The sequence below is a fragment of the Trichoderma camerunense genome, assembly GCF_050948025.1.
Source record: "Trichoderma camerunense strain CBS 138272 chromosome Unknown V8C40scaffold_2, whole genome shotgun sequence".
In the NCBI taxonomy this organism is placed as follows: Eukaryota; Fungi; Ascomycota; class Sordariomycetes; order Hypocreales; family Hypocreaceae; genus Trichoderma; species Trichoderma camerunense.
Window position 1 is genome coordinate 1,845,165 of NW_028145368.1, and position 26,053 is coordinate 1,871,217.

Consider the following 26,053-nt stretch of genomic DNA (forward strand, 5'->3'; position numbering starts at 1 on the left):
TTCCTTTTCAGCGGATTCATAAAGCACCCAGTTTCTGATCTCAACGCATACTTCGCCTTCAAAATGTCCAGTACTGCACTAGACGGTGCATTGAAGTCCAAGGTAAGCTACGCTACGTATATAACACTCAATTTAGTCTCGATCATCTAACATGACTATAGAATGTGCTTCTCGGTAATACATATTAACTACCTATTAAACTCAGATGACATCAATTCTAACAGAAGCCAAACAGCCTTTGGAGGCGTCGTCGTCGCAGCCGCAGCTTGGTCCATCTTCGGTGGCGACTTGTTTCCCGCACAAGAAGATCCCAAAGGCGACCCAGAAACATGGACCAGAGAAGAGATGCGAAGATGGCTACACGCGGTAAGTTGTGCATCTGCATCTAGAGAGAAGGGTATTCATCCCGATTGCGCTCGCTGACTCGGCCGTTGCTTTATAGAGAAAGCTACATCCACATAGAAAAGATACCCGGGAGGAGCTGCTTGCTAGGGTGTTAGCGAACATGAGGCATCCACGAACATGAGGCATCCACGAACATGAAGCATTATATTTTTCTTGTTACTGTTGTTCCTGTTTATGCTTTTACGATATATGGAGTAGTACTATGGTGATAATAGTCTTAAAGCGAAATCTGTTGTCATGAAATAAAATTGATAACAATATAGCCAATGTCATCATCATGAGCCAGATCACCAGGCTTACCATGAAAGGTCAATCATCAGACCAAGCGTGTAATTTAACAACAATTGGATTTGTCACCAGTAGTCTGGTTTACAATTGTTGATATTACTTTCCTGTTCATGATGTTATAGGGAGCCAATAGTGCTACTTAAAGACTGCTCTCAATGTATGTCCTCATCATCACAACAAATGAGCTTCTCCGAAACATATGCACATAATCTTCCTCTTCTAATATTGCTAGACATTGAAACATGACCACCATGCAATAAAATATCCCACTCCTACATCCCCTCCAACTTTGCTCATAATCATCCGTCAACTCCCATTACGCCGCCTTCAAATGCTAAGTCATTACTGCCACCTAAACTCGCTCAACCTAGCGAACTTTTCATCCAGCTGCCTCCTGGCTGCCGACGTGATTCCTCTCTCCGGATTCGCCATCTGTTCGCTATAGCACAGCTCTATCAAAGTCTTGAGCTCGTCATACGAGAAGCTGTTCAGATCAATCGCCAGCGTTCCCATCCCGTGTCTATCCTTGTACTCCCTTGCTTTCTCAACAATAGCCTCTGGGCCCCTCTCAAACAGTTGAAAGTAGCTTGTTGCTTTGGCCAGGTCGACTCCATCCTCGACATTTTTGAGGTTCTGCTGAAGAACGAGAATGTTTAATTGCATGCGATGGCATCCTTTGTCGTTCATGGGGGAGGCCAAGGAGGCATTCTGAACCAAAAAGGTGTTGATGAGAATGCCAACTCCGGTCCTTATAAAGATGACTTCCTTGTCTCTCAAGAATTCAACAATAGTTTCATCCAAAAGAACAAGCTCTTGATTGAGATTGATAATCTGAGGATCAGGCTCGTTCACATCCTGCTCCAGAATGTATGGCGCTGAGTCTGGCGAGAGAGTGTTGCGCAACGAGTAGATGACCCGACAGCGTACTTCCATGTGTAAGGTAAGCAGAGCCGTAGCAGCCAGTTCCTCAAAGGAAGACACGATGGTGTCAAACGTTCTACCAGAAGGGCTTTTGTTAGCGGATATACTAATACAGAGTTGTAAATCCCTCGATAGTAACTTACTGAGCACTCTCTACCGTAAGAGGAAGCTGTACTGGACTTTGCCCTGAAGTCTTACTTGGGTCGTTCAATGTCCACCGTTGGCCTGACTGGCGTGGGAGGTGCTGCCGTGAAGTATCCGTCTCTTGCGATGTTATGTGCCTCAAGCTCTGAATCTTCGCGGCCAGCCACCTCATGCTGGTGTATAAGAGGCACAGCGATGAAATTGTGTCTCGATCTTGGATGACGTCGTTTGCCTCCAGCCGCTGGCCATTCGTCTTCTGTATGAGAAGCTGAATTTCTTTCCTCATCAATCCGCTATCCAACTCATCGGCAGCCCAAAGCTGCTTTGCTATGTCGTTGACTTCGCTAGATTGTACTGAAAAGCGTGCCGATGCGCGCAAGTTGCTTGAATCAGCAGGCTGATCGTGCCTCTTCGTCACCAGGTTTTGAAACCAGCTGAAGCATCGATCATAATATCGCATCATTTGGGTCACAATGAGAGAGCTCAAAGCTTGGTCTGGAGGAATGGTTCCAAGCATTCGGCAAAACGCCGTGACTACCTGGAAGAATGCGGTGGCACCCTTGAATATAGGCCGTTGGGAGCATTGGTTCCAGTCTGGATCTTGTAAAAATGAGTCAGATTCTCCAAAGACGGTGTCACACAACTTCCCAAGAGTCTCATCCAGCTGCGGCTGGAATACATTGACCAAGAAATTGTCAAGGAATGTGGTTAAAGTGCTTGTGGCAAGATCAGAACCGGGAGGGACAATGGTTTTCAGCCGTTGTAGGAAGATTAGAGTTGGTGGTAAGAGAAGACTCATGTTGAAAACGCTCGGCTCAACCAACGATTTGTAAGAGCCTGGTGCCCCCCGACTTGCACCGTAGGCACTCCGTCTTGATCCGATATCATCAGCCGTTGACTTGTTCCTCTTGTTCTCGGAGCCATGCTTTCGCGAACCGCCCGTCAAGCCGGGAACAGTAGCTTGAATGATGGTCTCCAGCGCATCAAACTCTGCAGCTACTTCAATAGACTTGGTATCTGCCTCGGAAAACTTGAACAGATGCTCTCGCATGCCGTCTTTGCCGCCAACACCCGCTCCTGGCGTAGGAGAATCGAATTGGTAAACGTCGGCATCTGTCGTTACGTAGTTGTGCAAAAGAGAGCGGATCTCGTTCTGGTAAAGGTGCCATAGCTCCTTGAAACTACCGAGCAGGGCAATATTATTGCCAGACCCCTCGCGGCGAATAAGAGCCTTAATAGACTCGTGGAAGACACGCTGGCCTTCTCCAATGGCCTCAAACTTGCCATAGAGCGTCCAAAGGAGGTCATATATAACGTCTGCACGCATCTGGATCTCCCTGGCGCTATATATCTGCACACCGTCCAGTTTTCCGACGGCGGCGCGGAACGAAGTTGGGTGCCGCTGCTCAACCTCGTTAATAGTTTCATTGACGACGATGAAAAGCTCAACCGGCAGCCTTTGCTTCAAAGTCTCTACAGCATTCTGCAGTCTGCCTAGCTTGTTCAATGCTTCGACCAATAGAGTCACGTAGTAGAATGTGTCCGCCTCTGGGTTCTTCATTGGGTCTTCCAGCACCGGCCTCTCAAAGTCAATCGAGTCTAGTATTAAGTAGAATGGAGTGGTTGGGGGGTTTGCCTCATTGTTACTGCTTTCGTTGACTCCGCCTCGGTTCTTAGCCAAACTTGACCACCTTTGCTGGCAGTAAGGCGACTTCAGATATAGGTGTTCGTGCAACTCTTCCACCAGAATATCCATCAGGACAGTTTCTTGGTTGGCAAGGTAGCTTCGTAGATCGCTGAGCGCCCCGATATTGTCCAGCTCCGGTTTTCTCAGTTTCCGCAGTGCAGTTTGCAGCACGTCGACCGCCGTCAGAAATCGTTTCTCTGATATACGAGCTTCCAGTTGGTCAGGAACGGCTCGAAGATCGTCCAGCTCGTTCAAAGTTTGCAATAATTCGTCATACTCTTTCGACTCCTCGGAGAGAATCTTCAAGGTTGGATCTGTCGCGCATAGGCTGGCCTTGGATAGTGCCAGCGACTCCTTGAGAGCACGGACTCGCTTCTGTGAGACCTGAATGCTGCTCTGGATCTTGTGAAATGTACCGATGGAGCTGTTGAACCCCTGATGATGCTCGTGGACAATGTTTTTCAACGAGTCCTGGAGATACGTATGCGTCGTCTGGAACTTGCGATAGTCGTGCGCGCGACCGACCGAGCTGTTATCTAGGAGCTGGAGCGCGAGCTGAACAGGCACGCAATCCTCGCGGCACATGGACGGCCATTCGCTCTTGATGTGATCTAGGACCTGAGCTATCTGCCTCTCGGCGCTTGTCTCCTGGACGCGCGGTCGCGAGGGCATATTTCGGAGGCTCTGGTTTGACACCTGGGCATTGTATCTCTCGCCTCTGTAGTTGTTGTCGCCGTACGGATCGTAGTCATCGGTCGACCGCCCGAAGTTGCCGTATCCGTCGCCATTGCGCATCGAGCTGCCGTAGCTGTTGGACATGATGCCGTCGAGTAGTGTCACCAGACGGGGTCACAAGCAAGCATCGTCGTCGGTGTTGGAGAGAGAGGAACTGCCGGGGCCGGGGCTGGGATCCCTGCAGCTTTTGGTGGTCGAATTTCCAGCGGGAAAATGAGGCGAAGCAAGTACAATTTGAAGATATCAAGATGTCGCTTTCAGGCCATTCTCGGTGTTGGCTGGGAGTTGACCCTGAAGGTTGGCTTGGGGTACAGCAGACAGCACGCACAGACCACTCCAGCAGCCCAATGGCCATGAACCCCGCCAAACCTTGAGCTGCAGGTACGTTGAGAGCAAAAGTCTAAGGCTCAACGCTACTGATGTTAGCACTCGTAAGCCTCACAGTGATAAAAGTCAATGGCAAAGCAACGAATTCATCTATAGAAGAGAAGTGATTACGAGCTGCTATGTAATAAGCAGCCAGTTGATGCGTGCTCTATATTGCGGGTATTTGATTATACTGCATTGTAGAAAGAAATAGTTCATTAACAAGCCTCTTATTGTGAGTTTGTCCCATAGCGGCGTCCTACCGAAAACCGCAAAATGTGTATGTATATCGATCCTTGCAACGTACAATCCAACTTCTCGGTCTTGAATACAGATCATGCCTAGATGATCTGGAAAATATCAATAAAAATTAAAGGCAAACGCGTTTACCCAAGCAACTATTCAACTAAGCCGTTCTGTTCCCAGTTCCATAGAGTCTCTTGTCTACCGCGAGCAATGCTTTGGCAAGATTGCTTACACCATCTGCAATCACTTGTGGTCGCTCCCAAAGCAATAGTCCTTGCTTCCCCTGAACTCGGCCAGTCCAAACTACCTCATAATGCTGCCTGGCCCAGCTGGGGCATACGTAGGGATTGACCGATGGTGGTGAAACGCCATCCCGAGCTGAGCTTGATCCATTCTGAACCGCGCCATCATCAGCCAGGAACACTGTGATGGAAGCTTTGGGCTTCCTTGAATATTTTGGCTCCGTATCATCTCTTGCTGAGTGATGATTGTCTGCCAATAGCCTCAGCGTCCCTTCCGGGCCCGGAAGCCAAGTCAACTTGGTCATTGTGACGAGTTCTAATGAAGTAAACTCTTTTTCGGACCCTAATACCCTCACTATGGCCAGGAAAAAGACCAAAAGCCCGGTGGGAGAATCGCAAAGTGCGTATGCCAGCGTATTTGGATCGTATGCACCTGTTCCAAACGACTCTCGCGTGGCAAAATCCGTAGTGATTATCGTAGCTCTTTCTCGATTGTTCTTCTGAAGAGCCGCAACGTCTTCCTTTGTATAACCCAAAATGGGCGTTTGCAGAGTCTTTGCCAAAGTCAACTTTAGCCATTCCACCGGTGCTTTCAATGCTGTTGGTGCTTTCAATGGCGGCGATACTAAATGGACACCAATGCAAGAATCCAAATGGTTGGCAGCCAGATGTGTGAGAATTTTCCAGTCGATTCCACCTTGAGGAGTAATTGATGATCCAGAATTAGTCGCGAGGTAATGCCTGTATCCTAGTCGCCTCATGAGGATATCAAGCATCTCGGATGTTCTGGAGACGACCTGGACATTTTTGGGCAGAGAATCGCTGAAGCCCAGCCCAGGGAGCGATGGCATAACAAGGTGAAAGGGTTGGTTGGTGTTCGCATCGTTAGGATCCGTAAAGGTATCGATGACGTGGCGGAAAGATAAATTGGTAAATGGAAACGGCGGGATCAAGAGCAAAGGCAAGGCATTTGGATGCCGCGAGCGCGCGTGGATGAAATGCAGCCTCGTAGGCCCTTCTGTGCCAGATGCTTGGAAGCTGATTCTGAACTGCGGGACCGAGGCATTGATTTCCTTTTCATGCTCTCTCCACACGAAGTGCTCAAGCCTGGCAGTTTGTTAGTCATTAAAGTTTTGATTGATGAGAGGTCGTGAGCGCCGACTTACCAATAGTCGATGAGTGGTTCCAGCGCTGGTTTCGGATCCCACCACGCCCTCGAGTTCGCGTCGGGAACTTCGCGAGGAAGCCGAGCTAGTTCGAGCTTCTGCCGCGTAAAATCGAGGTACTTGCTCGAGGCCTTTGCTCGTCAAAAAGTGATTAGCCGCGACGCTGCATTAAGCTGGGAGAATTAAGATGATGTACGCTATTCTGGGGTCATACGTGAATCTTGTACTCTTTGATGTCTTCATCCACCGAAGCGGCGGCGGCGCTTGCTGCCTCGGCAGGCTGAGCCATGATGTAAACGGGTCTTGAAATACACGATACCTTCAGCGCGCCGTAAGCTCGTTAAGACGGGTCCAGTGTTAGTTGAAGGTAGCGCTCATTGCATCGGCGGCATGCGCTGGGACGCAAACGCTATGGCCGAGCCCAGAGGGTCGCGAAACGGTTGTGAAAGGGGAAAGATAAGAAACAAGTCACATTCGGATGGAAAAGTAACGTTGGGAGCAACAACAGCTCAAGGCTGGGCCGAGCTGGATTCATCGTGCAGTCCATCCGAAGCGGCGGCTAGTGGCTAGCGTGCCTCTTATTCGCAATTTACGGGGAGCCCAGCAGCTCACTAACAGCGTCATGTCTCGCTTCCAACCGTCGTGGGGCTGGACCGTGTGTGTTGCGGCGCTTCTGCTGGCTTGGCTGGGTACTGCTACTCGTAATGTGTCAGTGGCGGTGCGGATGAGCTGAGCTTTGACAGCTCCGTATCATTCGCGTCATCGCTGGTGTGGTGCTGTTGAGGCGTCTGAATCGGCACCAAGTCGCTTCAGGTTGTCCCATACCTAGGTAGCATCACGTCGCATAAGCATCAATCACAGCGCTGCTTTGAAGCATAAGCCAGAGCCATCAATTCGTTAATAGTTTAGTTCCTTCAAGTCCTAGCGCCCCCAAACGTTAAAATACCAGTATCAAATGTACGATCAATCACAGCTGCTGACATTACTCGGCCGACTGATTCTGCCCACAGCATGTCCTCAGGAATGCTTGCTAATACAGCCATGGCGGATGCACAGCCCAATCTCCAGTCCAGCCGTCAAATCTTGGTGCCCATCGTCAGTGCCTTCTGCACAAATTACCGTCGGAAATGGCAGCTGTACCCATTACCCTCGGAGTCTCTGTGATCTTCCATCCTCATCACAAGGCTTCTAAGGTAGCCACGTCAATTTGTCTGATTGGCCCATCAAGGGCTTTAATAAATGAAGAGGAAGAAGCCTGCTGTGCTCTGTTCCTTGTCACCAATGATTGCCAGCACCGCACAGGGATGTGCCCACCAGGCATCCAGACTTCCAGGGGGTGATGATTGGACCAATGCTGGCAGGGCAGAATGATGTTTGCTGAGCACGCCAACTGGGAAAGAGACTCGCAAAGTTATAGTCAAGCATCTGATCTATATCTCGGTACGCTACTGTACAAGCACATCACACTCTTGATAGTTGTTGGCTCGCCTCATGCATCGTAATTCCGGAGGGTAACACACATGGAGTACGAAGATGTATTACCATCATGATCCACCCCTGTTCGGTGCAGAATTTGAAGGTGCCGACGCGCCGCGAAGATTTATTTGGCCGATACGTGACACAATATTGCTTCCGACAGCATCCACAGCCCCTCTGGGTGAGGTCAGAGTGGGGCCTGCCGGCGCCGTCTCCTGGACTCGGAAGAGCTTGATGGCCGTGCCATTCCAGATACCCATGGTACCCTTTGCAATCTGCATTTCACTGGCAAAGATGACGCCCCAGAGCAGGGACTCGTACCATCCGAGTGCCAGCTGGGACCATTCAAATAAGTGGACCCGTACGGCAGACGGCTCGAGGCCGACAAATTCAATCTTTTGAATTCGACGCAGCGTGTCAGCTGTAGCGTCTCGGGCCGATGCTTGTCGTGGGAGAACGCTCGATGCTTGCTGAATGATAGTCAGGATGGTATGTAGAGGTAATTCCGGCAACCAGCTATCGATCCACGAGGCTGTCGGTTCAAAACTGCCACCAAATGCCTGGTTGGTGGTCGAATATGCGCCAAGACTTGTTGAGCTGTTCTGCCGGGAGAAGGACTGGATATTAGCCGGCATCTTTCCCCGGGCTTTCTCGGACATTCCTCGTAGCTGTACAGGCACTGCATCTTCAACGTTGGTTACTGATGATGCCTGCGACGGGTTTTCGCTGGCAGTCGACGCGGCTGGTGTCGGCTGAGGCTCCTCGTCGCTATCTTCGTCGTCATCATCGTCTCCGACGGCAAAGGCGCTGTCCTCGGGGACTTCCTCCAGCGATTGGGTTCGAGATAGAGCGTTTGATGGGCTTCGTATGCTGTCGGCAGAGCTTCGTCGAGATCCGTCGTCGAAAAGCCCAGTGTGAACCGCAGCCCCAGCATCCTTCCTTCTTCTATTGATCTTCTCGATCTCCTCTTGTCCACTTTCCAAGGTGAATGTTCTGAGCGCCTCAACACGCTTCTTGTTCTTGATTATGGCCAGTATTAGCTCCGGATTCTGGCGGTATTTGTTTTCAAGAATGGAATTGATCGAATCCAGCAGAGAGTGTAAGAGAACATGATTAGTTTCATTGGCAAGGAGAAATGATGGCGATGCCATCAGCGAAAATAGATGCATGAGCTGGGAGCCACTGGAAGCACTCAGTCCTTCAATATGTGGAGCTATGTTGTTGATGATTGCTAGAAGCGCCGGGTAAACTGGAGCGAAGTTGCCCTGACTTGTAGTGATCAAGGTATAAATTGAGTGTAAGAGGAAATCAGCGTATGTGCCCCTGAATGCGTTTATTCTGATGCTCGCAGGGAGGCTTTCTTGGCCTTCGAAAATCTTGTTCAAGTGAGAACCAAAGCTCGCTTCAACGCTCAATGTCTGTAAGAGAAACGCGCACATGCGCACAACACCCTGCTTAGATGGCTCATTCCTGTATTCCAGAGCGTAGAATAGTGCTAGGACAACAAAATCGTGTGCCCGATCGGTATCAATGATGAAGGACCGAAATCGCTTATTGCATTGAATCAGTTCCCAGAATAGCATTAATACCTCTGGGGCAAGGTTAGAAGAAGATTGAGAGCCAGGGATATATGAACTCTTCTCTTGAAGCGGCTGATTGAGAATTCGCGTCATTCCATCAACTATAAACTGGAAGTCTTGAGGGCGATGTATTCGACCGAGGAAATGACGGAAGTAATTCTTGTGGGAGCCTGAAGACGCATCTTCGGGTATGGGGTATATGAGCATGGCTAATAAAAAGTGTATAGAGTAAGTCACAAGAACCTGCTTAGTGTCTCTGAACACTAAGGTGTTGTATGGTACGCGCCAGCTCGCTGGATTATATTTCAAAGTCTACAGAAAATGTTAGTCGGCTAAAAGGCCTCGTCCAGAAGAAACTTTGGGTACTCACAGTGTTTAGAAGGGAACAAAGAACCGAGAGCACCACCTGTTTATCAGGAGAAGTGCAGAGGTAGGTCAGAGTCCGCACTCCCCTCTGTGGCAGCACTCCTGGAGTTGTGTACATGCTTTGGCCAGCAAGAGTCATGAGGAGCCTTAGAATTTCACATCGGTTGCTTTCGAATTCTTTGGTCGTTGCCACGGCTGTATTGCATCCAACCCCGCTCTGCCATATGGCATACGTAACCTTGGATTGCCCATTTGGCTGGCGAGGGAGAGTGAAATCTGAGAAGAATAGGAGATCGACCAAGGTGTCTATTAGCTCCTCCGCCAGAGGTCTCAGATCCTCATGCGTCTCGGCTGCGGACTGCACCGGTTCTTTCCCTTCCTGAGCTTCATCAAACAGCACCTCATTCTTGGCAGTTCGGCCCTTTACCTGTCGGGGTGTCCACAGGAACTTTTCTTCCCAAGGTCCTAAACTCTCTTTCTCATATAAGTATGGCAGTACTCGGGTAAGAACCCTGATACAGTTCAGAATGTCTCGTTCTGGAGCTTGGTCGGGATCTGGAAAGGATGGATGGTGTCGTAGAGCAAAGGCTCGCGTTGTCAAGGTTTGAATCAAGGTCTCGATATTTTCTAGGGCATTGTCACGAGTTCGGCGGATATCGTTGGGCGAGAAAAGACTAAAAACATCTTCGGACGATTCAGGAAGCTCCCAAAACTAAAGACCCCATCAGCATCCCCGCGGCCATGTGAGATCAAAGGCATGACGAACCGAAGTCCAGTAAGGATCATGCGCCGCAATGTTGCGCTCCTCTGATAATCTGAAGATGCCCTGCTTAAATCCTATCTTGGAGTCGCTGGCCCCCATATCTGCCGCACAAGGCCTCGAGCCCTGCTGACTGTTTTAGAATGACGTACCAACAGAATGGAGCTTCTGGAGATCCACGATGAAGCTGTCGCAGGGGAGTTCGTCATCAGCGCCATTCACTGCAGGGCTGATCACGTGTGGCGCATGCAAGCGGCAGTTGCTTGTCCCGCCGTATTGCCGACCGCAAACGCCCTCGTATCGATAAGAAAAAGTTCAATGATGAAAGGTGAGTTTCCCTTGCAGCACCTTGTACTTTAACTCATGATGGAATATTGAGATTCGACAAGGGTTATACTTCGTTTCCCCTTTGCCTAACACCACAAATACGAGCACATGTCGTTCTCATAAGAGCATGTTGTCTCACAGTCTGAGATGATTCAACCATTCCTCCGTGCCAGGCCACTGGCCCGTACTACTGCCCTGTGGGCCATTCGCCGACAGCTGCCTCTCACCAACCTTGGTCTTAGAAGCTTCACGGTCACCCAGGTGCTTGACGGTAAGCCGGCAGGGAAAGCGCGAGAAAAGCGTAAACGGAAGATAAATGCAAAACTGCGAGAGGCTGCTACTACCAAAACGAAGAAAAAGAAGCTGCCAAGGAAGCTGCCAAAGGATAAAAAGCCCAGCCCTGTAGAGCCGGGAGAGTCTGCGTTGGATGAAGGAGAATCCCAGGATGCAGCGGGGCCACCGAATGCAGGATTATGGACTACCCTGAAATCTCGGCTTCAATCTTCGACTTCGAAAAGGCGAGCGAAAGCTGCCGATGAACTTAAGAATGAGCAAGAAGATGTGGATGTAATGGCTCGCTATGCGGCGGCACCGATGGCTCCAGGCGACGCACCTCCCGAGAAGACCTCTTTAGCCGGGAGACTTGCAAAGGGCAGGAAAGCAAAGGACTTGCCAAGACTAGATGTGAAGACGATAAGACCTCAGCATCTCAACCTATGTCCGGTTGAAGAGGATGCTTTGCTACCGGTACCGCAGCTCAGTCATAATCTCGACCGTGTGCTGTTCAACCCAGGGGTCTATCATATGCAGGATGGCCGGTCTCGGGTCTTTAATTTCGATCCTTATCTTGCTTCCATCATGCCAGTCAAAGAATTCGACTTTGATGCGCTGAGGAGCTATGTTACCTCATCCAAGGATGTCAAGTTGAGACAGCTCAGCGCCGCGCATGGGATGAAGTATTGCGGCTCAACGTCGAGCATGACTTCAATTCTCTCACATTTTCACTTTCTGCTCTCTGCCTGGAGGAAGCCTAATTTCGCATTCTTATCACGATCAATAGAGCCCGAGTCCTTTAATTTTACTGCCATTAGCCGTGGACCTTCTGCCGCCTTTGCACACTATAATGATGGCACCTATGCGTTTGATTCAGACAAAGAATACGACACTGAGAATATTCTGAGCTTATTGGGCAAGTCAATGGAAAAGCTCCTTACATTGCCGAAAGATGAATTCGAAAAATATAGGCTATCGCGGTCTCATCAGTTGTCAGAAGAGGAGAGAAATGCACAGGACTCATTTCATTACACGACTTTGGGCGATTTCATGATGCGATCTCAATTGGACGCCTACGATCCTCGACTTCCAGGTTCTGGAATGTTTGACTTGAAAACTAGGGCGGTAGTCGCCGTCAGGATGGATGTTCGAGGTTACGAGAAAGGTGCCGGCTATGAAATTCAAAAGCGATTTGGCCAGTGGGAATCTTTTGAGCGAGAATACTACGACATGATCAGAACTGTTTTTCTCAAGTATTCTCTGCAGGTGAGAATGGGCCGTATGGATGGCATCTTCGTCGCATATCATAACACACAGCGGATATTTGGCTTCCAGTACATCAGTTTGGAGGAAATGGATGTGGCTCTTCACGGAACATCTGATCGCCGACTGGGTGATCAGGAATTCAAAACAAGTGTCGCTCTTTTGAACGAGGTTATGAACAAGGCAACACAACGTTACCCTGGTCGAACGTTGCGATTGCATGTCGAGACACGGGACACAAAAGTCCCTCTCACTTATTTCTTCGTGGAGCCGGTGACGGAGGAGGAAATGAAGACGACTCAGGAAGCTGGGAAATCATCAGTCGAGGAACTAGAGCGCGAGTTTCAGATTCTCAGCGAAACTGAAAGTGAAGGAACCTCAAATGAAGCCGAGGGTATCGAGCAACCCGAATCACAGCCATCTAATGGAAAAGAAGAGCAAATTTCCGATGAGCTTTCCTACCAGGACCCGCCAAACGAAGCTGCCTGGAACGTCATGATGGCAAAAGTTGACGCAACCGTGGAAGATGAATCTCTTGGCATAGGTTCTGTGAGAGAGGCTGTTCAGGAGGCTCTCGAACAGAGCGGAATTCTAAACGGCAAAACAGAACTAGAAATTGAGCAATACCTGGATGCTATGGTAATGTCTCTCACAGCGCACTCCTCCAAGATCAAAGAATTGAGGGACAGATCAGACGACCCAAGAGATGTTACAGAGTCAGCTCCCAGGCGCGCCACAGATGATAATCTCAGTGCGGAGGAAGAGTCAGTAGCAGACGAAGAGCAAGTCACGGAGCCTAAATCTGACAAAGATGGCTCAGAGATCCGGGATGCTTCATTAACCGACTTGATCCTAAAGGCCACCGAGGGAATTGATAATAGGGCCGGCAACTTAAAGACGTTTCAACGCATGTTCGCTGATCTGGCTATAAACTCTGAGCAAACAGGCCCAGAAACCAGCGAGATGACAGAAAAGCTACCCGCTGAAGATGATCTTTTGGATGAAGATGAATTTGCCGAAGAAGACGAAGACGAGAATGAAGCTGTTGAGACCCCGGGAGGAGCTGGGCAACCTGACCGTGAATTATTGGGCATGATTGTTACAGTTCGCAACCTCGTCAACGGCGAACAGGTTGACCGACCGACGAATATCAAGAAGGAGGACGATTTTGACTGGACGGTTGAATACAACATTACTGAACTGCGAGATAAAAGGGCGCGGAAAATCTACGCAGGGATGAAGCAGCGGCGGAAGAGGGTATTTGCACCATCGCCTTCGGATAGGTGGGATTGGTACAAGATGTTCCAGGGGAAGTTACCGGAGTTGGCCAAAAAGGGAGAGCAATTCAGAGAAATGCGTTCGCAGCAAGAAGCTGGCGGTCCATTGCATGTTGCTTGGGAGCGACAAGGTCTGTCCCACGAAGCCTTTAAACCCGCCGGAGAAGATGTCAAGAAAGACGCATGATGGATCACGAAATAACGATGTGGCTGTGAGACGGCAGAAAGCTGCTCTCGTGTACGATATGGGTTTTGCATAATACTGCCAAACAGCTAACTGGTCTAATTTGGCCTCGGAACCGAGAGGACGGCTGTATCATCATTTGGATATTTACGGGAGGAGAAAAAAGGAGGAGCAATGGACCAATGTTTGTATGTACAATATAGTGACGAAGACATGTATGATTTGGCGATAACTCTTGGGTATGGCTGCTCTAGTCTATTCCGCAGCGAAAAGGTCTTGGAATCGATGCCTCGGACATTTCGACTGTCAACGAGCAGCGGCATTTGTCACTTGGCATTTCTCACTTGAAGCTTGGCTGCGTCAAAACGAACGTCGAAGCCATTCTACCAAGGACGCCAAGCAAAAGATCGCTCATTACGAGAAAAGCGCGAACGCAGCGCTTACTTATATGGGCATAACTTGAACGGTCCGGGATCGTCGGCGCTACAAACAAGGAAGCCAAGTTGAATTTCACATGGTAGAGCTGCTCGGCCGACAATAACGCTGTGCCAACCCCTCACCCATGAACTTGGTACTAATGTGCGGCTTTCTACGTTGGGGACCGAGAGGGATGAAACAAAATGAAGCCCGAGCATTTTAGGTGCAGAAAAGGGCACGGCCAGGTGATTGTTACAGGGTTTGGGCTTGGCTGACAATGACTGCGCTGAAGTGGCATTTATGTCTTGGCTCGTGATTCATGTGAAGACAAAGGTTGGAGTCATTTGACATGGAACAGTCTGTCTTACACGGTACTTGAAGCAACACGCTGCTATTGGAATCTCTACCACGTATTTACACGGGATTCTTCAATTTATAAGTATAGGTAAATACAAGTACAATTCGCACAATCTTAATTTACCAGCACCTTTTAATTGCCGCATCCTCTCAATGACATAATGGGAACCGAACTTCAAATGTTCCATACATACATGCATGCATCGTAGGAGGATCTTCTTGTCGTCGCACCGCATAAGCTTTCCCCAAACAATCAGCCGCCAGTAACCTCCCCCGCCTCCTGATCTGCCGAGCCGCACACCATTTCCTCTATTTAACTGGTCTCTGCCGATGCATGTGTGGGAGCCTGCCTCTGATTGGATCTCCATCTCGGGGCCTCGCTATTAGGCGGCCCTCAGGGGAGGCCGTTGAGGGGTTCTTACTGGACGATGCCTCGGTCCTGCATTCGTTCAGCGTGGCATTGGAGATGGAGCGAGACAGAGTCCGGAAGGTCATCCGCCCTGGGGTGCGTTCTTGACTTGGCACAGGGCCGGTTCCTTGTGAGCTGAGTTTCCCTTGTGAAGGGCCCAAAGTTCGTATAGTTCGAGCGGAGAGGATTTGCAACGGCCTGGAGTGCAGTTCGTAGATGGGTGGGCACTAACATCATGTAGGCAGGTGGACGTGGCTATCGTCTATTTATATATAGCTATGATGGAAGACGGTATTTGGTTCCTGGTTCCTGATCCTTGCGGACAACCCAGGCATCTGAAGGCAGCTCAAGCCAGCATTTGTTACCAGCTATGCGTCCCAGCTCGACGCTCTCCCTGCTGGCTCTGGGCTCTGTTGCCCAGGCTGCGGTTTCTCTTGAGAATAGCAGTCTCCCTCCCCGAGATATCGAGAACATCGAGAGGGCTATTGAGGCTAGAAGCTTGGCTGATGATATATGGAACGATATCAAGAATGCTGCGACATGCACTGCTTGCCAGGTCAGAAAACACCATTCACAGTCATCCGCATATGTGACTCTATGCTGACACGGCTCCAGGGCATTCTCGTCCTTCTCAAAGGCATCGCTGTATTTGGAGACGGAGCATTCGTTAGCGTAGCTACGGAACTCTGCAAGCTCGCAAAGGTACCTAGATGACTACGATGGTCTGGTTTTCATCTAGCCACGGCTAACGAAAGTCTTCAGGTTGAAGACGATGATGTGTGCGAAGGCACCGTAGGACTAGAGGGTCCCATCATTGCGGATGCTATCCGAAACATGGATCTTGGGTCTGATACATCAAAACTCTTCTGTGGATCGTTCCTTGGCCTTTGCCCTGAGCCCTCCGTTCCTCAGTGGAAGATTCCTTTTCCCTCCCCCAAGCCACAGGCTGGTCGCCCTGCGCCGAGTGGGAAGACGCCTCTCAAGGTGGTTCAATACTCGGATATTCATATTGACCCTCTTTATGTGTCTGGCTCAAGCTCGAATTGCACCAAGCCCATCTGCTGCAGGTGAGTCGATTTATACAAACAAAGAGTGACGATGAAGTCAAAAAGTAAAGACACTGACGATACTGTTACTATAAAGACCTTATACCGCCGCTGACGAGCCTGGCAAGTCAACATCGCCTGCTGGGCCAAATGGGGACCACAAGTGTGACACTCCTGTCGGCTTAGAAATTAGCATGTATCAGGCCATCAAGAACATTGTTCCAGATGCTGCCCTAACGCTATTCACGGGCGATATTGTTGACCATGCGATCTGGAACACCTCGCAGCCTTACAACCAGAAGCAAAGTCAGTGCTCGCCTTTCTTGAATATATTGCGTATGAGTATTACGTAGTTGACTAACATACTCCACTTGCAGTTTCCGACGCATACACTTACATGAGCCAGTATCTGGGCATCGTTTACGGTACGGCTGGTAACCATGAATCCAATCCCACAAATGCTTTTCCTCCTAGGTCCATCAGCAACTCATCACAATGGGTATATGATGCCCTATCTGACCAATGGACGCGCTGGGTGGGAGCCTCAGCAGAATCCGAGATTGAAAGTATCGGCGCATACTCTACCAAGTATCCCAATGGCAACCTGAGAGTCATCTCTCTCAACACCAACTTTTACTACCGCATGAACTTTTGGCTATATCAGGAGGGTATTGAGCAGGACCCCGATGGCCAAATCCAGTGGCTCGTAAGTGAACTCGACGCTGCGGAAAAGGCAGGAGAGAGAGTTTACATCATTGGACACATGCCCCTCGGAGAAGGCGATGCTTTCCACGCAGGGTCAAACTACCTTGATCAAGTTGTGAACCGCTACTCGTCGACCATTGCCGCCATGTTCTTCGGCCACACACACGTCGATCACTTTGAGGTCAGCTACTCCGACTACAACAGCCGAGATGCTTCACATGCTGTCATGGCCTCTTACATCTGCCCCTCGCTGACGCCCACCTCGGGCATGCCCTCGTTCCGAGTATATGATGTCGACCCGGAGACGTTTGCAGTGCTCGACACTACGACCTACATTGCCGACATGACCAACGCGGATTTCCAAACGACTGGCCCCGTGTGGACGAAGCTTTACTCCGCCAAGGAGACGTACGGCTCCAAGCTGAACCCCCCCATCACCGACGCAAGTGTCGAGCTGACTCCCGCGTTTTGGCACAACGTAACGGCCTTGTTCGAGTCAAACTCGGACGTGTTCAACGAGTACATCTCGCTCAAGAGCCGTGGCTGGAACGTCGCCTCGTGCACTGGGGACTGCAAGACGCAGGAGCTCTGCCAGCTTCGAGCCGGTCGTAGCGAGAACAACTGCGTGGTTCCTTCAATTGGCCTTCACCTTAACAAGAGATCGGATGAGCTGCATGAGCACGATCACTCGCATCACGGATCCCACGACCACCAAGAATGCGGTATGTCGGCAGGTATGAAGACGCTGGGCTCTTTGGCTGTGAGGAAGGATTTGTTGGATGAGTTGGAGACTCGGGCTAATGAGTTGAAAACCAAGGCTTGAGGCATGAGAAGGTTGTATTTTATTCTTGATAGAGCGTAATGAAGACGTCTTTAATCCCAATTGCGCGAGGTAATTGATTTCCGGTCGAGGTATTATGTCATGCTGGAAGCTATGAAAGCGAGATCTGTCCGAACATCAGCGAATTCGGAATTGTATCATGAAGTGAAGCCGGAGTCTACTAATGGAGGCCGCCGGCGCAGGCAAAGTATGGAGTACTGATGTTCGTGCTGCCTTTTCAAGCAAACTTCCAAGGTACCTGTACAATTCATATGACTAGAGATAACGATGAGGATCTTTTTCAGCTTCATTTCCCGGAAGTCACAGGGATCAGCAATGTATTGCAGTAGAAACAAAGATCTTAGATGATGGAGCCGATGCGCGTCTGCTGTGGCTTTGTTGGTTGATATTACGTTCATGCTCCAAGTCATGCACATGTACCTCTACCCAATGCTACCACTTGACACACCAACTGTCTCGCAGCTGTAAATGTACAGGTACTGTCCGTGTGTTCTACATGTACCTACGGCATCCCTGACACACTCGATTCACTATGGTGCTCTATTTCAACATCCCCCAACTTTCGTATTCTTGATGTCTCAGCTCTCAATTGTCACTCTTCTGCCTCGCTGGAAAAGACGCATCTGTCCATAAATGTTTGTCCGCATCGCGCTCGCATGCTCGGACTGCGGCCACGGCTCAAGGCGCGGCCTTCCCTGCTGGATCTGATTCGCGAGGGCAGCATCAAGGGCTCCAGCGACACCGAATCCAGCGGCGACGAAAGCGACAGCGACAGCCCCAGCGACAGAGACAGCGCCCGATCCCCTGACCTGCAGTCCCCTGTGGGCGCTGCCAGAAGCACTCCAGCCGCTGGCACGGCCTCGAATACAGGCCCCGGAGACGCTGAGCCCGCCACAGGCACCAACACCAACGCCGCTTCGGGGGCCAGTTTTGTTAGTGGCGGGACTGGCAGCGCTACATCATTGCCTCCACCCCCGAGCCCTGTCCTTTCAGCAACTGCTATCAAGCTCCCTCTGTTGCGAAACTCTCCACCTCCAACTCCATCTCCTTCATCTCCCGACTCTTCTCCTACCTCTGCCGATCGAGAGCTCGACAACGCTCCTCCTCTCCAATCGCTCACGATGCCTTCTGTATGCGCCCTCCCAACCCCTCCTAGAATGCCTCCCAGCTTCGTCACTCGGGCATCGGCGCGGGAACAGACATCTGCAGCCGAAGCCATTGACGAGCTGGAAACGACGACGAGGCTGATGCCCCGCTACGTCAATCACTCAGGAAGCTGACTTGTATGGCGCCACAGAAAACCACAGAACAAGATGGCGATGCCATTCACTATGGTAAGGACGTGATGATGAGAGAAGAGCTCTTGATTTGGGCAAGACTGAACAGAGTTACTGACAATGTTGCGCAGGCAAGATCTACTCCATCTCAGGGTCGGTTACCTCGATACATCCGGATCTCCATCATACAAATGGCTTTGTAGCTAACCCAACTGCAGTCCCGTCATTGTCGCCGAAGACATGATTGGTGTTGCCATGTACGAGTTGGTGAGTAACAATGACCAGCCACAGCCATGGCTGATTAGCTAATTGCTGGCGTCCAGGTCAAAGTCGGTCACGACAACCTCGTCGGTGAGGTCATTCGAATCAGCGGCGACCAGGCCACCATTCAGGTCTACGAGGAAACTGGTATGATGACACTCCCTCCCACTCTCACCTACATACTCCGGGACCGATACGAAATACGTCAAGATTCGATACTGACCAAGCTCCCCTAGCCGGTGTCAAGGTCGGTGACCCTGTTGCTCGAACAGGCAAGCCCTTGTCCGTCGAGCTGGGCCCCGGTCTGCTCAACAGCATCTACGACGGTATCCAGCGACCACTAGCCAGCATCTCCAAGATCTCAAAATCCATCTATATCCCTCGAGGCGTTGCCGTTCCTGCGCTCGACCGAGAAAAGAAGTGGGAGTTTACTCCTCAGCTCAAGGTTGGCGATCACATTTCCGGCGGCGATGTCTGGGGAACTGTGTTTGAGAACTCCTTCCTGGCGGTCCACAAGATTCTGTTCTCTCCCCGAGCCCGAGGTGTCATCACCAAGATTGCCCCCAAGGGCGAGTACACCGTGGTTGATAAGATTCTCGAGGTCGAGTTTGATGGCAAGAAGACGGAGTATCCCATGATGCAGACCTGGCCTGTCCGAGTCCCCCGCCCGACATCTGAGCGTTTGACTGCCGACCAGCCTTTCGTTGTCGGCCAGCGAGTTCTTGATGCCCTCTTCCCTAGTGTCCAAGGCGGTACCGTTGCCATCCCCGGTGCTTTCGGCTGTGGCAAGACTGTCATTAGTCAGTCTGTCTCCAAGTTCTCCAACAGCGACATCATCGTCTACGTTGGATGCGGCGAGCGTGGAAACGAAATGGCTGAAGTCTTGAAGGATTTCCCCGAGCTCACCATTGAAGTTGACGGCCGCAAGGAGCCCATCATGAAGCGAACTTGTCTCATTGCCAACACCTCCAACATGCCCGTCGCTGCTCGTGAAGCTTCCATTTACACCGGTATCACAGTCGCCGAATACTTCCGTGACCAGGGCCTCAACGTCGCCATGATGGCTGATTCATCGTCTCGATGGGCCGAGGCTCTTCGTGAAATTTCTGGTCGTTTGGGAGAAATGCCTGCTGATCAGGGTTTCCCTGCCTATCTGGGTGCCAAGCTCGCATCCTTTTACGAGCGAGCTGGCCGAGCGCAGACTCTGGGATCACCCGAACGAAGTGGCAGTGTCAGCATTGTCGGTGCCGTCAGCCCCCCCGGTGGTGACTTTTCGGATCCCGTCACCACTTCCACCCTCAACATTGTCCAGGTCTTTTGGGGTTTGGACAAGAAGCTTGCTCAGCGAAAGCACTTCCCTTCAATCAACACTAGTGTCTCATACAGCAAGTATAACACCGCTTTGGACAAGTGGTACGAGCAGAACAACCCCGACTTCCCCAGACTGCGTGACCGCGTCAAGCAGTTGATTTCCGATTCCGATGAACTTGACCAGGTCGTCCAACTGGTCGGTAAGAGTGCCTTGTCTGATACCGACAAGATCACTCTTGATCTCGCTGTTTTGATCAAGGAAGATTTCTTGCAGCAGAACGGTTACTCCGACTACGATCAGTTCTGCCCGCTCTGGAAGACGGAGTGGATGATGAAGCTCATGGTTGGATTCTACGACGAGGCACAGAAGGCCATTGCTCAGGGCCAGAGCTGGGCAAAGGTCCGCGAGTCAACAAGCGACCTGCAAACCAAGCTCCGTCAACTGAAATTCGAGGTCCCCACCGACGGTGAAGACGTGATTGTCAAGAGGGTACGTTATGCTAATTTCTACATACGGCAAGGGCAATGTCCATGGCTAACACACATATTCTCTATAGTACGAGGCTATTCAGCAGGAGATGCTGGACAAGTTTGCCTCGGTTGCCGACGAGTAAAAAGGCACTACTTTTTTTTATTTTTTACAATTGTTTGTAGATGCGGTTGCGCGCATGTATATGTACGTTGCAGTGCTGAGACCTTGGAGCAATGTGGTAACTCAGGAATGAGGATGGTAGAAGACGGCCAAGAGACTTTGAGACGCCGCTTAATATTGTACCAGCTCAATGTCAATATTACTTTTCGTTTAATTCAAGCACCGTTTTGCCCTATTGGCTTCGTTAAAATGCCCATCAGCATGGGGAAATGCTAGCAGCATCCCAACTCTGTTCTCCAGCACCCCAGCGATTGCATGAGGTTCAAGTGACAGAACAGAATATAAGGGGAAGCCCTTTATTTCCTCACTTGAAAAAATAGCTAGAGTGCCTAAATGGCTGTTTAAGTATCTGCTACTATCACTACTTTCTGCTACTATAGCTATATGTTTCTAGTTATCTGCTACTATTATGCTATATTCTTCTAGTATCTGTTACTATGGCTATATTTCTGTATAGGTAGTTTCTGGTATTATAACTAACCTATCTATCACTTATGTGCAAGGTAATTAACAATTAGTGACATGGGATGCTGGCTAGTATTTCTTATCAATATATGAATCAGGTCGTGACCTTCACGAATACAGTGCGATTGATGTGTAAAGTTTGGTGACAGCACTGTGCGAAAATCGTACACCAAGCCATCAGCTCATTGGACGAATATCAACTCATATCATCTTGGGTGAGAGTGACTGGCCTGAAGAATAGACCATAAAATATCACTTGGTACTCTTTTTACATTTCTTGAAATAATGTCCGAAGACCTCCGTGATGAGGTAGAAGCTCTCAACTCCATCTACGGCGAGGGCTGTCTCGTCCCCTCCGAAGACCAAGATGAGGGCCCGGCATCCTCATCTACAACATATATATTACAGCTGCCCGGCGATGAAGCCTCGTCATTGAGACTACAGTTTCCAGACACATATCCAGCTGAGCCTCCGGTGGTATTAGGCACGCAGCACAGTTCCGGAGGAAGAAGAGGTGCCGGCGCAAGGGACCTGGGTGTATTTAGGGAAGCCCTAGGGACGGTATTCCAGCCGGGAAGCGTGTGTCTATTCGATGCAGTGGAAGAATTTGTGAGAAGGATGGAAGAGGAGAGAGAAAGGGAGGAGTTGCTTCAGCAACAAGAAGGGGACGACGCTGACGATGCTGAAGGGGCGAATGCAGATCGGGGAGAGCGCGCAGTGGACGCCGAACAGACGGATTTCGCAGCCATGACGCCCCCTCCATGGACACTATCAGAAGTCGTTGTAGAGAACAAATCGACGTTTGTGGCTCACGTCGCCAAAGTCACGTCACCAGCAGAAGCGAAACTCTTCCTGCAGCACCTGCTCTGGTCTGATCGGCGCATCCGCTCGGCGACGCACAACATCACGGCGTGGAGGATACGCGGGCCAGGAGGCACGAGCTATTCCGACTGCGACGACGATGGCGAAGATGCTGCCGGTGGGAGATTGCTGCATTTGCTGCAGTTGATGGAGGTTTGGGATGCGATGGTTGTGGTTACGAGGTGGTATGGGGGCGTGAAGCTTGGGCCGAGGAGGTTTGCTTTGATTAATAGCGTGGCGAGGGATGGGCTTGTGAGGGCTGGGTTGGGGGATGGGGGTGGGAAGGAGAAGGATAAGAAGAAGGGGAAATGATGGTGATGATTTGTGTTGATGGGAGGGGAGAGATGAAAGAAAGAGGAGGCATATTCATATACAATTTTTACTTTTATATATAACAGAATAGAAGAGCTTGTTACACACTCCTGTAGCTCTCCACGGCCCTCAAGAGATGCTTCTAAAGAAACAAGACAGACATATCATTCGATTTGTTATACTTGCTGAACACGCGATAATAATACGAGCACGTGTTGTTTGGAATTCTTTCTTTTTTTATTTTGCAAATTACTCTCTCATAATGCGTCATGTTTTCATTGCCATCGTTATCCCGATAATCCTGATCCAATATAACGGATAGCCAGCTTTTGCGTAGAAGTAGTAGTAGAAGAAGAAGATAGCTATAAGCAAAAGCCAAAGGCAAGAAAAAAACATCAAGGACAAACAGGCATGCTCCCATACAAACTCTATAAAAATCTTAATCTTGCGGTACCATCTCTTTGATGTTCTTTCATCCAAATCATTCCAAACTATTGTCGTAAGATGTACCAGAAATCTCTGCGGCTGTTCATGGCCGTGCTCTCATTGTTGTTTTTGAAGAATCTCCTCGATCCGAACTTTATGTGTCTTTGGTTGAGTTCATCGTGCACTCGCTTGGTGCAGGGGTTTATTTATATAAGATAAAATAAAAGGAAATAACCAAGGCCGCTCATGAGCCTGCTCTATGCGGTGGCAGTTTCCTTGTTGTTTCGGGGCTGGGGAGCCACCAGTGACTTTTCCCATTCGTCCATCAGGTTGTTGGCCGTCCTCTTGAGGTTGCTCGGGGATAGATGATGAACAACGCTAGGAAATAGGTCCTCAAGCGTCGGAGAAAGAAGTGATGCATCGGCTTTCCTTGCCCTAAAAAGATCGCAGGTTTGAGTATCAGTCACTCCACTCATGCACAGACAGCTTCATGAAACAAGACATAATCCTTACGGCTTGGTATCTTCTTCATCCTCCTTCTCGGGAATGTCATCAATGCCACTGCTATTAATGGTAGAACCACTCCAGCGGGCAGACTTGGTGGAGACGGGGGAATCCCAGTTGGACCAGTCAGTATCGTCAACAGAGTCGAAACCAAGCGGTGTCCAGGAGAATTTGTTGTTCCCTTTCCCAGTCCCGTTCTTTGGCTTCAGCTCGGGGGTTCTGTTAGCTTGGGATGTGGTCGACGCGGCCGTACTGGAACCTTCATTACTGCTGGTCCTAGTGTGGGTGGTGGCATGGTTCGGCTTACTCGTATCTTGCTCACGAGCATTGGCGATGGAGGTCGAAATTGGTCTCTGCGGCTGGCCGGTCACCGGTTCATCTCCGACGGTAATCTGGCGAATGTCCTCTACGAAGGCGCGGAATCCTAGCTTAAAGTCTTCGACAACGGATGCGACGCCGACGACAGACGCCATGCTTTGCGGCTGGGACCGGGGTTGCCAGGATGATCGTTTTGCCAGGGTCGGGTCGGTGAGCTGGGCCATTCTCTGTTCCACCGATGGGAGGGCGATTGGATCTGCTTGTGTAACTTCATTGAGGGAGAATACGCTCTCTGTGCGTACGGGAGAGAGAAGGGATAGAGTGCGGGCATGTCCGCCACGAATAACCTTGCGGCGGGCTTGAGCAGGAGTGGTTTGGCCCTGAAGAATGTGCTTCCGACGATCCAATTCGACGCTGCGCCGAGATGCCACCAAGGCATCATCATCGATGCTAGCCTGTGAGATTCCAAAGGGATCGGTTCTGTGGCTGTTGCTTCGTTTGCGGTAGACTTCTTCCGATGCCCATTGCTTCTTTAGCCTTGCCAATTCGGTCTCAGCCTGTGCGAGTTCCTCCTTGAGCTCCAAGACTCTCCGCTCCTGCGCCGCAATTGCGATTATGAACTCGTTTGCATTCGATGGAGAGGTAGCAACAGAAGCAGGAGTCTCCAATGGCGTTTGAGGAACCGATGAGACCATGGCTGAAGCGGACAAGATCGCCGGCGAATCGGCCAGCCTCGGGCCGTCAAACGACATGGCGACGGGAAGGGTAAGCGAGAGGCGGTTCTTGTGCCGCGAGACGGAAGGGGATGCACGTGAACGGCCTCGAGTGAAGGAGTCGCTCCGGGGAAGAGGCGGTGGAGGCATCGCTTGAGAGTCGTCAAAGGTGGACGAGGTACTAGACGCACTGTGCGATCGTGAGATTCCAGGGGAAGAGGAGGTGGAAGAAGCAAAGGTGGCGGTCCTGGCGATGCTGCTGGTATCGGTCACAGGGCTTCCCGCCGCCGACGAGCGAAGACGAATCTCGTGCTGCTGCGAGGCCATATCCAGGTATTTCGGCAGATTGATGCGGGCTCGTAAAGACAGGACGATTACAGGTGATAGAGAGTGGCTGCCGTCAACAGGACGACGTTTTTCAGAATGCAAATGAGTGGCTGGGGCCCTGAGGCGCCGAAAGTGAACGGAAACAACTGCTACTCGAACAAGGAGCGCTCTTTGGTGGTCCTGGCTTAGCAGCTCGTAGTCATCGAGGAGAGGGCGAGCACTGCTGTCGACGATGCAAATTCCAAAGTGCAGGCCGCTCATGGGACAGCCGATGCTGATAAGGAGAAGGAAAATCGGACGCTCCCGCTCTCATAATAGCACCGGCTGCGGAGCCCTGGCCAGGCTTGTGCAGTCCTTGGGGCAGATGCGACGACTCCGTTTCGTTTCAGCGCAGGGCGGTTATTGGACAGAGGGAGCGCGGCCGGGGTCGCCTTACCCAGAAGTTGCCCGGGGACACGACAGGGGGCGACGAGCCTTTTGTCAACAGAGGCGAATGTTCTGGAGCTAGGCTGGCGTGCTTGTGGTTCTAGTCCCGGTACCAGCAAATGAGGCGGTGGGCGATGTTATATGCAGATGGGGATGGAGATGCAGATGCAGCCCGACGAGAACTGAGCAACAACAACAAACAGCCCGGCAAAAAAGGTTTGGATGGAGGCCCGAAAGAGGGGGCGGGCTTCGTTTTCCCTTTCCCTTGCTGTTTTGTTGACGCTGAGATCCGCTTGTCCCCTCCTTCGCTTCAAGAGGGGGAACAGAGAAATGTCAATTTTTGTCTCAAATCGAAACCGACCACTCAGTGTACAGCACCCGTGGGTAAGTGGGCGCGAGTGAGTGGTGTGTGTGGTGGTGTGCTGGCAGCGAGTGAGTGAGTGATGCCTGAAGCAGCAGAGTTGAGTTCGTATGTGCTATTATTGATGTTGTTGAGCTTCGTCGTACCGGTGATGATACCAATACTAGGCGAGGTTGTACAGGCAGAAAAAGTAGTAAAACAGCTTAGCACAAGACAGTCAGATGTATATGTATCAACCGTGACCTCCGTTTCAACGAGCATGACGCAGTTATAACCACTTGTTGCTCGTACGAGGTCAGACATGCGTTTGCCTCTTGGGCTCCCTTGCGGAGGCAGTCAACTGACTTGCACGCTGGAA

At 50.6% G+C, this 26,053-nt stretch overlaps 9 protein-coding genes across 9 annotated transcripts; 5 read left to right on the plus strand and 4 right to left on the minus strand.

The window, feature by feature from the left end:
* Window positions 1-63: 63 nt before the first annotated feature.
* Window positions 64-526, plus strand: V8C40DRAFT_261667 (uncharacterized protein; the record flags this gene model as incomplete). Its single annotated transcript, XM_083219290.1, has 4 exons — window positions 64-102; window positions 162-174; window positions 236-366; window positions 443-526. 4 exons carry the CDS (start codon window positions 64-66, stop codon window positions 524-526), a joined length of 267 nt encoding a protein of 88 aa, XP_083078016.1.
* Window positions 527-546: 20 nt separating this feature from the next.
* On the minus strand, window positions 547-4,443 carry V8C40DRAFT_233302 (exocyst complex component SEC8). The gene is made up of 2 exons (XM_083213329.1): window positions 1,758-4,443; window positions 547-1,690 (listed from the first exon to the last, which is right to left on the minus strand). The coding sequence occupies exons 1-2, from the start codon at window positions 4,262-4,264 to the stop codon at window positions 1,036-1,038; spliced, it is 3,162 nt and encodes a 1,053-aa protein (XP_083078017.1). The 5' UTR covers window positions 4,265-4,443; the 3' UTR covers window positions 547-1,035.
* Window positions 4,444-4,670: 227 nt separating this feature from the next.
* Window positions 4,671-6,726, minus strand: V8C40DRAFT_233303 (epoxide hydrolase N-terminal domain-containing protein). The gene is made up of 3 exons (XM_083213330.1): window positions 6,415-6,726; window positions 6,201-6,331; window positions 4,671-6,141 (listed from the first exon to the last, which is right to left on the minus strand). Exons 1-3 carry the CDS (start codon window positions 6,487-6,489, stop codon window positions 4,953-4,955), a joined length of 1,395 nt encoding a protein of 464 aa, XP_083078018.1. The 5' UTR covers window positions 6,490-6,726; the 3' UTR covers window positions 4,671-4,952.
* A 353-nt stretch (window positions 6,727-7,079) lies between these two features.
* On the minus strand, window positions 7,080-10,554 carry V8C40DRAFT_233304 (high-temperature-induced dauer-formation protein-domain-containing protein). The gene is made up of 3 exons (XM_083213331.1): window positions 10,389-10,554; window positions 9,627-10,334; window positions 7,080-9,568 (listed from the first exon to the last, which is right to left on the minus strand). Exons 1-3 carry the CDS (start codon window positions 10,482-10,484, stop codon window positions 7,745-7,747), a joined length of 2,628 nt encoding a protein of 875 aa, XP_083078019.1. The 5' UTR covers window positions 10,485-10,554; the 3' UTR covers window positions 7,080-7,744.
* A 65-nt stretch (window positions 10,555-10,619) lies between these two features.
* Window positions 10,620-13,757, plus strand: V8C40DRAFT_98958 (mitochondrial protein Pet127-domain-containing protein). Its single transcript, XM_083223703.1, has 2 exons — window positions 10,620-10,710; window positions 10,762-13,757. Exon 2 carries the CDS (start codon window positions 10,857-10,859, stop codon window positions 13,707-13,709), a length of 2,853 nt encoding a protein of 950 aa, XP_083078020.1. The 5' UTR covers window positions 10,620-10,710; window positions 10,762-10,856; the 3' UTR covers window positions 13,710-13,757.
* Window positions 13,758-14,781: 1,024 nt separating this feature from the next.
* On the plus strand, window positions 14,782-17,520 carry V8C40DRAFT_233307 (Metallo-dependent phosphatase-like protein). Its single transcript, XM_083213332.1, has 6 exons — window positions 14,782-15,051; window positions 15,131-15,445; window positions 15,505-15,591; window positions 15,652-15,956; window positions 16,033-16,241; window positions 16,313-17,520. Exons 2-6 carry the CDS (start codon window positions 15,260-15,262, stop codon window positions 17,461-17,463), a joined length of 1,938 nt encoding a protein of 645 aa, XP_083078021.1. The 5' UTR covers window positions 14,782-15,051; window positions 15,131-15,259; the 3' UTR covers window positions 17,464-17,520.
* Window positions 17,521-18,438: 918 nt separating this feature from the next.
* Window positions 18,439-21,473, plus strand: V8C40DRAFT_233309 (ATP synthase alpha/beta family, nucleotide-binding domain-containing protein). The gene is made up of 7 exons (XM_083213333.1): window positions 18,439-18,611; window positions 18,779-18,815; window positions 18,890-18,911; window positions 18,977-19,025; window positions 19,082-19,166; window positions 19,256-20,820; window positions 20,888-21,473. The coding sequence occupies exons 1-7, from the start codon at window positions 18,603-18,605 to the stop codon at window positions 20,942-20,944; spliced, it is 1,824 nt and encodes a 607-aa protein (XP_083078022.1). The 5' UTR covers window positions 18,439-18,602; the 3' UTR covers window positions 20,945-21,473.
* A 189-nt stretch (window positions 21,474-21,662) lies between these two features.
* Window positions 21,663-22,759, plus strand: V8C40DRAFT_233311 (ribosomal protein S5 domain 2-type protein). The gene has a single exon (XM_083213334.1). The coding sequence runs from the start codon at window positions 21,733-21,735 to the stop codon at window positions 22,618-22,620; it is 888 nt and encodes a 295-aa protein (XP_083078023.1). The 5' UTR covers window positions 21,663-21,732; the 3' UTR covers window positions 22,621-22,759.
* An 84-nt stretch (window positions 22,760-22,843) lies between these two features.
* Window positions 22,844-25,231, minus strand: V8C40DRAFT_233312 (uncharacterized protein). The gene is made up of 2 exons (XM_083213335.1): window positions 23,560-25,231; window positions 22,844-23,481 (listed from the first exon to the last, which is right to left on the minus strand). Exons 1-2 carry the CDS (start codon window positions 25,167-25,169, stop codon window positions 23,304-23,306), a joined length of 1,788 nt encoding a protein of 595 aa, XP_083078024.1. The 5' UTR covers window positions 25,170-25,231; the 3' UTR covers window positions 22,844-23,303.
* Window positions 25,232-26,053: the final 822 nt, after the last annotated feature.